The 13212-nt window shown below is 41.9% G+C and overlaps 1 protein-coding gene across 3 annotated transcripts in view; it reads left to right on the top strand.

Annotated features, from left to right (window-relative positions):
- Positions 1 to 13212, top strand: part of zgc:92140 (uncharacterized protein LOC447854 homolog) — a 30798-nt gene that overhangs the window by 4918 nt on the left and 12668 nt on the right. For 2 of the 3 annotated variants that reach the window (XM_061737658.1, XM_061737659.1), the window contains exon 2: positions 7863 to 7992. In XM_061737658.1, the coding sequence (XP_061593642.1) occupies positions 7902 to 7992 (91 nt within the window). In that variant the 5' untranslated portion in view covers positions 7863 to 7901. Of the gene's footprint in view, positions 1 to 7493; positions 7537 to 7862; positions 7993 to 13212 lie in introns of all 3 variants that reach the window. The other variant, XM_061737660.1, reaches the window with a different exon arrangement.

Here is a 13212-nt window from a genome sequence, read left to right as displayed (position 1 = left end):
CAAAAGTGCTCCCTTGCTATGTTCACGTAACGACTGGTCTCAAAGCTGCTGCTGTTTCTTTACCAGAGCATGCTTTATCCATGTGCAGTGTGCCTCTCATTGCTAGTCACATGGTCGGGCTGCAGTTTGACTCAACAGGATGGAGGCGCTTCTGTGGGAGATCTGCCTCCTCTTTTTCCTACTGTGTTTTTCCTTCACCTCACGCCGTCATGATCACTAATCAGTCACATTACAACAGTGGGAACGAGGACGGAGCTGCACAACGGCAGTGCAAAAGAGCGAAGACCTGCCCTTCTAGCGACAGTGGACTTCTCAAGGGAGGCCTTTATTGTCTACTGGCTCTTTGGATTTTAGTGTGACTTTGCTTCCCAGGCTTGTCAAGCCGATGTATTGCTTAAACTGGGACAAGAGGAGAGCTGAAGCATTTTGCTGTCTGGCTGGAGTAAATATTATGGTACGCTGGCGCAGGAGTTGTACTGAAACTCTGTTCTGTCACAGCGAGCATCAAAGACGTACTTGACATCCTGCAGAACACAGCAACGATTCTCCATCACAAGGTCAGGAGGCAGTTTTAGGTTTATTTGCTGTTGCTACATACAGTTTTTGTGTGTATAGAGTAGGGCTGGGCGATTATGGACAAAAATAAAATCCAGATTTTTTTCTCTGAAAACCCGATTTTCAATTTCGATTTTTTTGGTAAAACTACAAAAGACAATGGAATAAATTGTTTCAAATATTTTATCTTTATTTTTAAAGAAAAATAGCAAACAAATTTCCCTATTGGGAATGAAGTGCAATTGAAAGATACTGTAAATCCTCCTTGAGTTTAGTAAAGTGACATTTACAATTTTCTTGACCAAACAAAGATGACTAGACTCATGCAGCCAGCTGCAAAAAAGGAAAATCGATTTTCCGATTTTCCTTTTTTTTTTTTTTTAAATCGTCTTGATTAATAAATCCGATTTAGATTTAAAATCGGTTAATCGCACAACCCTAGTATAGAGTAAATATCACATGACACTATAAGATTTTGCCACATTGTTTATATTTTGGCAGCACTTCACTAATACTTTAGGTAAACAAAAAAACATTCTTGCATTAAATTAAATTAAACTTTCATATGAATGTTTGTGGGAAAATCTAGGAATTCCTATCACTGGATCAGCAGCCATTATCTGCAGTACAGAAGAGAGATTTTCTGCACTTTGATACATCAGATACTAATACTGAATATCAGATACTAGTCCGGTGTTGTGTTGCCAGCCTGTTTGATCTTGTGTCGTACCTCACACACACAACCTGCTGGGAACTAGTGACAGTGTAACAGTCTGTGCTGGAGCAGACTCTTGGACATCTGGTGTCAGAGTGATATCAGTGTTGTACTAGAGTCTGTCTGCTCGGTGATATGGGTTGTTGTGACGTAGATCTGCTGCGGTGAAACTGCAGCTCTTCCAAATCTGTGCTAATAAAAGTACATTAAACGTTTCACCTAATGTGTTCTTATGTTTTGTAATGGCTCCGTATACTTTAGGGCAGTGTTTCTCAATCCTGGTCCTCGAGTACCACTGTCCTGCATGTTGCTACCCTGCTTCAGCACACCGTGATACAAGTACCTGTGTCATCAACAGAGTTGTGCAGACCTTGGTGACAAGCTAATGAGGACCTTTAATTAGAATCAGGTGTGTTGGTGCAGGGAAACATCTAAAACATGCAGGACAGTGGTACTCGAGGACCAGGATTGAGAAGCACTGCTTTAGGGCTTATTGACAGACACAGCCGTGGAATTTATTATCCTGCATGACCAGCCCTTGTTGGTCCTTGAAAATGTTTGATTTTGCCACTTAATTGAACATTTTGGATCCGCAGTAGTTGAATGAAGACCTGCCATCTCAGAGAAATGGAAATTATGCTTCGGTGATTATCATCTGACTGTCATTCATGGTTAATAGTGCATATCAATTTTAAAAACAGTTTTTAGTTTATGGCTGGTATAGAATCAGTACTCAATAACAGCTGATATTGAAAGTGTGTCATCTTTATCTGATAGTTAAAAATAGGTATTGCAGTATCTCTAGCTCTAATATAAAATATTACTTTACACCCTGTTGACCTCATTTATATGAATTACAATGTTCTTCAGCTGTAAAAGAAAACAAAAAGTGTTCTCAAGAGATGCATGGAAGAGTTATCTCCCTTTCGTAGAGCGTGGTCAGTATGTCCTATGCTAATGAAGATAATAGGAGACGTTGAAACTGTAATGTTTTAGAGAACATGACCAGCTTATCTTAACTACAGCTTAGATCATTTAAGTTCACTCGCCCGTGAACTTCCTTAACCAAAGAAAAAAAGACTGACTACCTCCTGGGAGTTACAAATCTCCCTCAGGGTTGATACCTCAGTTCTTCATCACACTTACACCCTACTCTGTAAAATGCCTTAAAGGGTAACAGTTTCATTTTTATTTTGTAAAACAAACAAACAAAAAAACGAACTCTTTCACAGAAACCTTCATCTGTGACCCTGCGGTCTTACACCTCTGTTCAGCCAGTTTTTCAGGCTTTGTGGTCGATCGTTCCGCCTCTGGCATCACCCCGTCTTTGAAAAAAAAGCGTTTGCGCTGCACACTGCTCAACCTGTGAGCTCAATGCATGTTGATGCAAGTATGTACATGCACTTCTCCCTCCACGGTCCTTTTTATGAGTTCCTCCTTTGAAAAACGGACTTGTAAAGGCTGCTTTCACACAACTACGAGCGCGGTCACGCGAGCATGGGGAATAGTCCGTGTTTGCGAAATCCCATTCATCGTAAGGGTTTGAGTATTTTCTGTGTGCTGAGGATGCCATATATACTTTCAACCTGCATTTAAAAATGGTGTTTTGTGTTTTTCTGAGCCCAGTAATGCCGGGACACACTTCAAGGTGAAGAAGACTCTGCCAATTTTTGTAGAAGCTTAGTAAGAAATGTGTCAAGCATGTAAGTTGACAAATGTCACCTGAGTTTGTGTGCTTCTTTGAATTCCCATAAAATGGGTGTTAAGCATCTGGAGTGAGCTTCACAGATCCTGAGCTGCTTGTGTGCCAGTTAAGAATTTTATCCCTCTCGCATGTAGGATTTTTATCAGATCCTTTTGGCTCCATTTATGTTTGTGTGTAAGATGGGATGATGACTGGCATGAGTGTCTTGGCTGACTTGCCAGACTAAGCTGGTCCCATTGACACACTTCAGCTTACAGGAGTAGGCGAGCTCCGCGCGGCGGCGTCCAGCTGGCTTATAGGTTAACTTCACACTGAGCAACGCCCCGCTGTGGTCTTGCTTGTGGCACAGAGTCTCACACTGGGTAGGGCTCGGTACTCTCGGTACTTATGGGAAGTCCTATTTCAAATGGAATTGCCAAGGCTAAAAGTTCATGCACTGATCTCATTGCACAGTGAAGCACATGCAAAAAGAGAGCGGGATGATGCAAACAAGGGCTCCCAATCCCTCAGTTTCTTTTATTGCAGGGGTTGATCTTTGTTTGCAAACTTTCTGCAAATTGTGGGTCTAGGAAAATGTTCTCTGCTGATGCTGGATCCTTTTAGTCATTTTCAGAATAATATAAATAGGTAAAAAAAACAACCCAAGAAAAGAAAGGGATACAAACACAGTTTTGAATTTTTCTCTGAAGGAAAACTGAAAGTATACTTTTCTGAAAATGATTGGATTTTTTTTTTCTAAAAGGCATTTTGAGTCCTGAGAAACAAGATTCCTGGAGTACACAGTCTGGGCTGTAAACAAGCATCTTAACCCGTATTTTTGCAGGATTGCTCTCCAAAACACCCATCTCCTTGAATTTCAGCATTAGTAGGTTTTTGTGCCATTAAACAGTCTGTGACCTGGTGCCTTTTCAAAGGCCTCCCCGGTGTGTATTTATAGGTGTGTTTGGCTTTGTAATAGTCCGCCTACAAGCTGTAACCCAAGTAATAGCAGCATACAGATCCACACAGCCTAGCATTATCCCTGCACACAACAGCAGCTCTGGGTCTACTTGCTCTATTTTTATCCTGCTCCTATTCACATGTGATGTTTCAATACACACAAATCAACGCCCTTCAAGCAGATCTTGCCCACACACTTGAGACCCTTTGAAACTTCGCCTTTATCAAGACTGCGTACATTTCTCAATGCGCCTCCCCTTGTGGTTTTCAGAAGGAAGTTTCCACGCTTTCCTAATTCAATATTCACTTCAGTCCTCCTCTAATCGCCTGTAGTGAAGAGAGACTTCACTGTTCTCTCGCTGCATTGCTGCTTCTCTCTCTCATTGGCTTTTTTTTTTTTTGGTGGGGGAGGCGGGGGATCCTAATTTTTCTACCACTCCTTGGTTTTTGCTTCTCTGCTTCCCCATACTGTAAATATCTGAAGGGTTAAACGCACCGATGCACATTAATGGGTGCACACTCGGCCCTGCTTGGCACAGGATCCTCATTTTATGTGGCTCGTTCAAGACGAGCAGATTATGCTTGAAGAGATTATTTTTGTGTCTTTTATGACAATGTGCTTCAGACGGCATGTGGTTGTGGGTTTACGAGTGTGAGACGTTACTGAGCAGTTTTAGAGTCGTCGTCGTAGCAATAAGTGTCCCAGTCTGCCTGGAACAGGCTGATAAGCTGCTCTCCAGACGAGGATTCGTGCTCACCCCACAGGTTACACCACAGGCATCTACTGTTTAAACGCTCGTGTGTGAGTGTGTCAAGCTGCTCCCTTGAAATAACTGAAATGCACGTGTAAAATCAAGCTCCAAAGATTAACGTCTTTCTTTCACCTGGAGACCTCTGAAAGATTCATATACTTTATATTAACTTCATCCTGTACTGAACAAACGTCTGGCATATTTAGGACAGCTTTAAAAGATGATGGAGTCAAACGTGTACTCTATTAAGAAATTGGAAACAAATTCAAGCTTAGGTTGCCTGGGAGGATGGACGTGTTAGCCACTCCCTGCGTCGTGTACACCTGGCGCTTTGTTGAGGGAGCTGGAGGCCGGTTGGCCACAGTGTGCACGCGGGAGTAAACAACGACCTCCTGTCAGCTTCAAACGCTCTGAAGGAGGGAGGAGGAGTGTGCGGCTCTCTTTTGAAGGTCTGCACTCATCTTTCCCTCTGTCCTCTCTTTGTCCCACCTTTCTGTCCTTGCTTCTCTTGACCCATGTCGCCTTTTTGTCTCAAACTAGCTTCAAAAAGCCCTCCTCTTCCTTCTTTCACACATGTTCCAGTGCCACAGATTTCATTCTGGTGATGAGTAATCATCGTCTGTGCTTTAGTGTGTGTGTGCATTTGTATTTTTTTTTTTTAACTGACAGCAGTCAGACGGGCTCTGTCAATAACAGCGTGGTGGCATGTATGAGTGACATGGAGATCACCCATCCTGTCACAAGTATAACCGTGTGTGCATTTATGTGATTGACTGACAGTGATGTTGCACAGCTGTTTCCTGCACGGCAGGAAGGTTTTACTGTTAGTTCTCTCTCAATATTCATGCATTTTAGTAATGCGAGCATTTATTCGGTTAAAGCAAAATGGCATGAATCTTTTAAAAAAAATTATATAATTAAGCATAAAAGTTATTGCACCTTTTATGATCTTGGGGAGTTAAAACTGCAGTTCTCATTTTAGTCCTTTTTAAGCTTTTATACGTTTTACCCTTTTGCTTCTCTGCTTTTTGTCTTCCACTGTGTGCATTAATTTTACAAAAAATAGACAAAGTACATCCTCTCTGATCTAAATTTTTTCATATCAAGACAAAAATCACCTGGTCCTTATCAAATGAGATGAATGTTAATACATACGCTGTAGTGTTACACATTATTTATCTCAATATATGACAAACCATGTTTCAATAGCTGGATGCACCACCATGGTACTGTTGAGTAATTATTTGTCGTGTTATTGTTCTCTCTTGCTGTGGAAGAAGGTTCAAGGTCTGAGATTTCTTTCATCGCCATTCTGCATGATTAACAAAAACGAGAATTGGGGGGGTGAAGTGAGGAGTTCATGGGCTGGCAGGGGTAGCATCCATTATGATAGTTGTTGCTTCTGTTCTGCATCGGCTGATCTAAATAAAAGGAATGTGTAAATGAGGGAATCGTGTCCCACTCTTCTTTTCAGTGTTACCGCAATTCATTTAGGTTTCAGGGCACTTGTTTACGGACGGCTCTCGTGAGACGCAGAACATCAGTGGGGGAGAAGCCGAGACTTTGACTCGGCCAACATGTCAACTCTATTCTTGTTCGGCCATTCTGTTGCAGATTTGTTGCTGTCTTTGCCATCTTTGTCCTGTTGATGACTCAGTTTCAGCCTAGTTTTAGTTCTCTGTCACAGCAGGATATTTGACTCAAAAACATACAAGGGAGTTCATTCAAGAATCCTTCAGATCTAGCATCAATATGCGCTGAGAGAGGTCCGATCTCAAGTGATCAGCGCTTGGCCTGTGTTCACGCCTGGCATTAAAGCACCGGTATGTACCTAAATGCCTCCCTGAGTGATTGGATCGGTCCTTTCCACTTTATATGCAAATAAAAATCATTTTTGCGTGAAAGCACCAAATGTGGTGTTTTCAAGCAGCTGGAAATAAGTAAATGCAACTGAGAAGGAAAAAAAGAAGAAGCTGGAAATAACATGAAGATTTGCCACAAACTTTTTTCTTTTCAAGCTCTATTCAACAAAGTATATGCACAATAAGCTACAACTCGGGGTGTACAGACAACATGAGAGATCCAGTGCAAACTTCAGTGTGTGGAGACATCTCCTAGACCACCGCTGAATGTTTTCAAAGTGATCAAATCTGCATCCATCCTGGAACATGTTCAAAACTTAGCTTTGACCACTTGTGATCGCGTCTCCTCGGATGCATTTTAATTCAAGGTCTGAATGGGGTCTCGTCGGCTTTAATGCGTGCAGGTCGTATGCCTGCAAAACAAGCCCAAATCATCACCCCTCCTACGCCGTGCTTGACAGTTGATGTTTGGTGTTTAATGTGCTACATTTGTTGGTGCTTTGCTTTATGATTTAACTTTTTCTAGTCTGTAAAGGGTGGACAATTCCAGGAAGATTGTGAGCTACAGAACATCACTGGGGGTGAAGCCGAAATTTTGACCTGGTCAACACGTCTTGAATAATTTGTGAATAATAATTCTGACTGTATAATGATGGACTCTTATAACCCTACCAAGGTTGAGGAGGGGTTGGTTTTCTTAGATCACTGCTGATATCTGTCTCAATCTTATCTCAGGTTTAATATTCACAACTTGCTAATTATTCCATACAAATGCTTAACTTTTTACCCCTGAGTATGTAACCCTCGGTCTGTTGACATGGGGATTCTTTTTCATGGAAAAGCAAACACAAACAGGTGTTTTAGCTTTTTGTTTCTGATTTGATTGTCACGATTGTGAGAAAATGTGATGCATTACTTGCTGATTTATGTTGCGTTGCATTCATAAACATTTCTCCTGATTTCAGACACATCTGCTACTTGGACTGCTCATCAGATTTGGATGCTAGAGTATGTAAATGTTTGAACCTATTCTGAATATTCAGTGCTGATAAAGTTCATAGTGTCTGAATTACAAATGTAGACGGGGACAAGTCCAGAATAAGAGCAAAACAGGGAAGTTGCTCAAAATGTGGACACTAATATGCTCATTGATTTGTAACTGAGGATATTAGCATGCATGTTAGTGTGACTGCACGTCATAAAAACAGATCCAACTGTGGAGAGCTTTTGAGGAGAGAATGGTGTTTTTTTTTTTTTTTTTCTTACGAGGGGTTTGTGTGCATGTTATTGTGTTTGTGGTGAGTATAAAAGGTCTCCTCTCTGTCCTTGCACAGGTGTGAGTGCGATGAGGAGAGCTTTCAGAGTTTGAGGCCATGGGCTGCACCTCGGCCAAGCAGGTGTCGGCCGTGCCCAACGATGAGGAGGGACGCGGCAAGGCCTACAGCAACGGAGACCTCTTCACCGGTGAGTCCACACACAGCTCCGTTTCCCCGGGTTAACGTCTCGACTCAGAGCTGTGACCTCGGCTGCCCTCACGGTATGTTCTGATCACTGGTTCCAAGTGGTTCTTCTCGGAAAGTGATAGCCATCAACAGCAGATTTATGGGAGTCGTCCAAGTTGATCATTTTCGTGAGCAAGAGGGAGTTACCAATTGATAACAGTGATAACAGTGGCATTGGAGGTTCGTGTGTGTGTGTATACATACATACATACATAAGTGTGTGTGTGTCTGTGTGTGTGTGTGTGTGTGTGTGTGTGTGTGTGTGTGTGTGTGTATATATATATATATATATATATATATATATATATATAAACACTTTTATGGAGGATTCAAAGTTCTCCATTAAAACTTTGTCAGTTTCTTAAGAAACCAGTAAGATAAAATAAAAACCAAAAGGTCAATCCTGCTTTTATTTTAAAATGCTGATTTTGCCCTTGTGGTTTTTATTTCATTTTATTTATTATTCCTTGTGCATCTTCAGTGCTGTTATGTGTGTGCTGTTACATCCCTCCAGGCTTGAAAGGCGAAAGGACAAATGGAAGCATTTATCAAGTGAAACAGATTATTACCTTTTTTCAGTTTAGTCATTTGTTGTTTTTGTTTTTTTTTTTTCCTGCATGCAGTGTTTATACATGTGGAAAATCAATAATGTGACGTGGTGATCGTTAACATTTTCTAATGGAAATGACAAAATCTACAATGTTTTTATTTTGATTTCTTATTTAATTCCTTTTGCTACTTTTGGACTTATTTTTTTTCTATAATGTGTCCTTGGGTGTTCGAAATGCACCAATGAATACAATGTAATGTATTATTATTACTACAAGTGGACAAAGTTTCCAGCCATACAGTTTTTGATTTAATTAATTCAAAAACTAAGCAATAGATTCATCAGTGACGACTGTAATCCTTTGTGTCAGCTCTAGCTTTAATGTAGCAGGGTGCTGTGGAATGAGGGATGGGAAGGCCAGAGAAGAGAGATGATGGGTGGCTGAGGGATTAACAGCGATTAAGAATTGGAGCAACACGCTGGTGTAACAGCACAGGGGCGGATGGAGGTGGCAGATGATGATCCACAGGAGGTCTGCTCTCTCCTTCCTCATCCCTCACTCTGTCCATCTCTTTTACCTCCCATTGAGCCTCCGTCACCTCACTTTGACTTTCTGCTCTCTTCCATCTCTTCTGCTTTGTCTCTGACATGTCCCCCCCGTCCCACCAAGTCCCACCCTGTCAGTCTCCTCGCTCTACTGTCTTGCTTTCTCCCTCAGCTTTTAAGGAGTCTCAGACAGAGGAGGAAGTGAGAGATAGACACAGAGCGGTGGAGTGCAGTGTTTTCCTTGAGAGAGGAAGGGAGTGTGACGTGTGTTGACACTGCTACTCATCTTTCTCTTTTTTCCTCCCAACTTCTTTGTCTTAGCTGGACAGCCTCTTCTCTTCCCCTGCTCAAGGCCTCGTTCTTGCCTTCCTCTTCTCGCCGTCACTCTATTTTGGGTCCCCCCCTCCCTCCCTCCCTCCTCCCACTCTTCCTGCCTTCATCTCCTAGTGTTTCTTCTCTCCAACTATTTTCCTCTCGTCTGTTGCACAGCATTAGGTCAAAACCTTGTGTCCTTTCACATCCCTTCCTCCTGCTTACTCCCAACATATTGCGTCCTTTTGCTTTCTGTTGATTAAAATGGGATCCAGAGCGGCTGCGGGTGGGATGGGATGGGCGACTGTACGGGTTTGTCTGCGAGTACTTGCGTGGAAGTGGATGATGGAAGTGACCTGGATTTGGTGGATTAGTTGTCCAAAGCCACAACTCCCTATGAAACGACTTTCCTTGAATCCTCCCTTCATCTCGTCTTTGTCAGCGACGTTTCACTTTCACGAGTGCAGTACGCGTTACAGTTGATGAAAATGTTATCTACTTTACTTGGAATGACAGATACAGGAGACCGTCTCGATTACTCTTATACTTTTATCCCGTTTCTATCGATGTATTTACACTGTGAGGCCTCTTCTTTCTCAAGCTGATTCCCCTCCAGCAGATTTCAATCTATGAGCTTTGTGCACATAATTGTGTGTTTGTGTGCCCCAGATATTTATGCTGCCTGTTCTGTCAGACTTCAGCCACGCACATTAACCCCCACCCTCCCTGCTCTTTAGCTCTCAAGCTCTCACACAATAACCGGAAAAGGCTGAGCTCCATTACACAAACACTGAGGGACGACGAGGGGAAAATAGCAACACTCACTTTCCACAACATGATGCTAATGATGTCTTTGATATTAACAGTGAGGGGAGATGGGTGTTGAGACGACACATCCAGTTCTCCATGTGTTTAGGATCGTATTGTCTGGCGCGCCAACATTTGTACAAAACAAGGTGACGTAGAGATATTAAAGTTTCACTGAGGTGGTGAAGGAGCTGAGTAGTCTGTCGTCTGGGTGAATACAATAGTGAAGTTATTCTGCATCAGATACGGAGAAGACTGTAACAGGGAGCATGCATTTAAGTCTCCAAAGAAGCGATCGCTGAGCTCGCTTTATTAGACCACAGAACTCAAGCTCAGACCATGGAAGTAATATGAAATACCAAGTCGGGTTAAGGAGTTCAAGAGCACAGTTACATCCTCAAATAAACCTTTTGTGGCTTCGTATGTCGTACGAATTTTCCTTCTCCCTTGAGGATTAGCCACTTTTTTTAAATGACATCTCAAACTCACAACAGACTCTGCTTGCGTCTTGCATTGCGTGGCCAACAAAAACACTCCCCTGAACAGCAGCACACAGGAATAGAGGGGCACACTGGAGACAGCAGTTCAGTTCTGCTGTGGTAGGATCAATTACGGCACCAGGAGAGGAGAGCCTGGTTCTCACTGCTGACATGCTCTTCAGTAAGGTGGCTCAGCTGCCCAGCGTGGACCCGATAGTTAGCTGTGGTTGTTGTGGAGCAGGGCATTGCTGATGAGTTTAAAGTTGTTGTAAACTGCTCAATTGCATACATTCAGAGTTGTCAAAAGTATTCACATTCATTACTCAGGTAGAAGTATAGATACTAGAGTTTAAAAATACTCCTGTAGAGTTTTTTACTCAAGTAAAAGTATAAAAGTACTGGTTTCAAAACTACTTAAAGTATAAAAGTAAAAGTAATGTAACGGGGAAAAAAGCCATTAAGGACAAAAGCCATTGAAAATGAATGTATCTTAGTATAATGCAAATATATTAAAGAACCATATATGTGTACTATTGAGCATTAACATGTGTTTCAGAGAGCAGGAGATATGATGACTAGTTGCCTATAAGTATTGTAATGGTGCAAAAAGTCAAACATCAGAGGCATGTTATCATTTATCCTAACCTTTATTGGAATGTACATCCAAGTTTAGTTGCAGGAATCTGAGGGAACGGATGTAAGATCAAAACTGGACAAGAACATCTGAAACAACCACAACCAAATTCACTCTATCCGGATGGAGCAATTTAACTGGATAGTTTTTTTTTTAAAGGCCGAAATGAAATAGAGTAACGAGGCTGTTTTTAAAATGTAAGGAGTAAAAAGTACCGATAATAGCGTGAAAATGTAAGGAGTAAAAGTAAAAAGTCGTCTGAAAAGTAATTACTCTAGTGAAGTATAGATAACCAAAATTTCTACTTAAGTAAGGTAACGAAGTACAAATACTTCGTTACTTGACACCTCTGCATACATTTATTTGGTATTTTCAGAAACTATGAGAACGATTGGGCAGAATAAGCTAATAAACCAACAAATGGTCCTAAACAGGTCTCAAGTTCTTCATTGTGGCTTTTGTACAATCGCCTATGTTCCCCCACAATCAGGTGAACGAACAATTCCTACATCAATGTTATCCAAATCCGGTCCTCGAGGGCCGCTGTTCTGTCCGTGTTAGATGTTTTGCTGCATCAGCACAGCTGATTCCAGTTAATGTGTCCATTAAACGACTGGTGGAGACCTTGATGTCAAGCTGATGATGATCCATGCATTTGAATCAGGAAACATGTAAAACTTGCACGACAGCAGTCGTTGAGGGCTGGAGCTGGACACACTGTCCTACATGGTTCCTCAATGGTGGAAGAAGCTACCAGTAAGTTGCCTTGCATAAAAGTGCCAAAATGCTGTATTTGAAAGCGCCTCCACCATTGAAGCATGTTGCTGCGTCTCTTCAGCTGGTCTAAACAAGTATTAGGCAGCAGAGTGGCATGATAGTTGTAACTACTGCCTCACAGAAATAAGATTGTTGGTTAAAAGGAGCCTTTCTGTGTTTTTTTTTTTTTTTCTTTTGTTCATCTTGTGTCTGCATGGGATTTGTCTGGGTGGTCCAGCTTCCTCTCACCCTCCCAAAATGTTAGTTTGATTGGTAAATCTAGTTTGAGTGTAGGTGTGAGCATTGTTGTTGGTTTTGTTTCTTTGATGGATGGGCGGCCTGTCCGAGATTCATTACGCCTCTTGTGATGTGATGACAGCTGGGATAGGCTCCAGTATGAATGACTGAAGGAGTAATACAACGATAATTAAGCTGTTTTCCTTGCAGTGATGTAGTTCAGGGGCTTTGTAAAAAGGGCTATGGATTATCTTGCTACGGTGGCATGTTAAGAGATATATTAATCAGCCTGTGAGCAGGCAGTACTTGAAACTGCTTTGTTAGAAGCAGGAAAAAAAGACACGATCTGAGCAAATTTGATGAGGTCTGATTGGTACCGTCTTTCGATGCGAGCGGTGTTTACTAAGACTGGTTCAAGGAAGGACAACTGCATCGGGGTTAATGGAGTCTTCTCCTGTCTAAGTTGTCAGCAGAATGTAGTCATGGTAGTCTCATCATTTGAACCGTATTGATCTGATCTGCTTCGCCACATAAAATAAACCCTTTGTCTTCAGTGTGTACTAAGAGTTCTGTGGGATAAATGATCATTTTCACTGAAAACAGCCAGTCCTGTAATGATCACCATGTTCACATAAAGGATCCTTTCAAATGCATCCGTTCAACTTGCAAACCCCATGAGGAGCTAATTTAGTCCGTACCAAGTTGTTCAGTCTGAAGGATCCTGACGTAGACCTCACCATTGTTATGTCATCCTGACGGAGGCCCTGGGCCCTGACCTTGTCATCACAAGTCTAAGCTCTTACTAACACCTTTTATCAATGCTTGGAGTTAGTTTCTAGTTGTGCAACTGTGTTGGGGCAG

This window comes from Cololabis saira, chromosome 13 (genome assembly GCF_033807715.1).
Source record: "Cololabis saira isolate AMF1-May2022 chromosome 13, fColSai1.1, whole genome shotgun sequence".
NCBI classification, from domain to species: Eukaryota; Metazoa; Chordata; class Actinopteri; order Beloniformes; family Belonidae; genus Cololabis; species Cololabis saira.
This window is presented reverse-complemented; position numbering and strand designations above follow the sequence as displayed.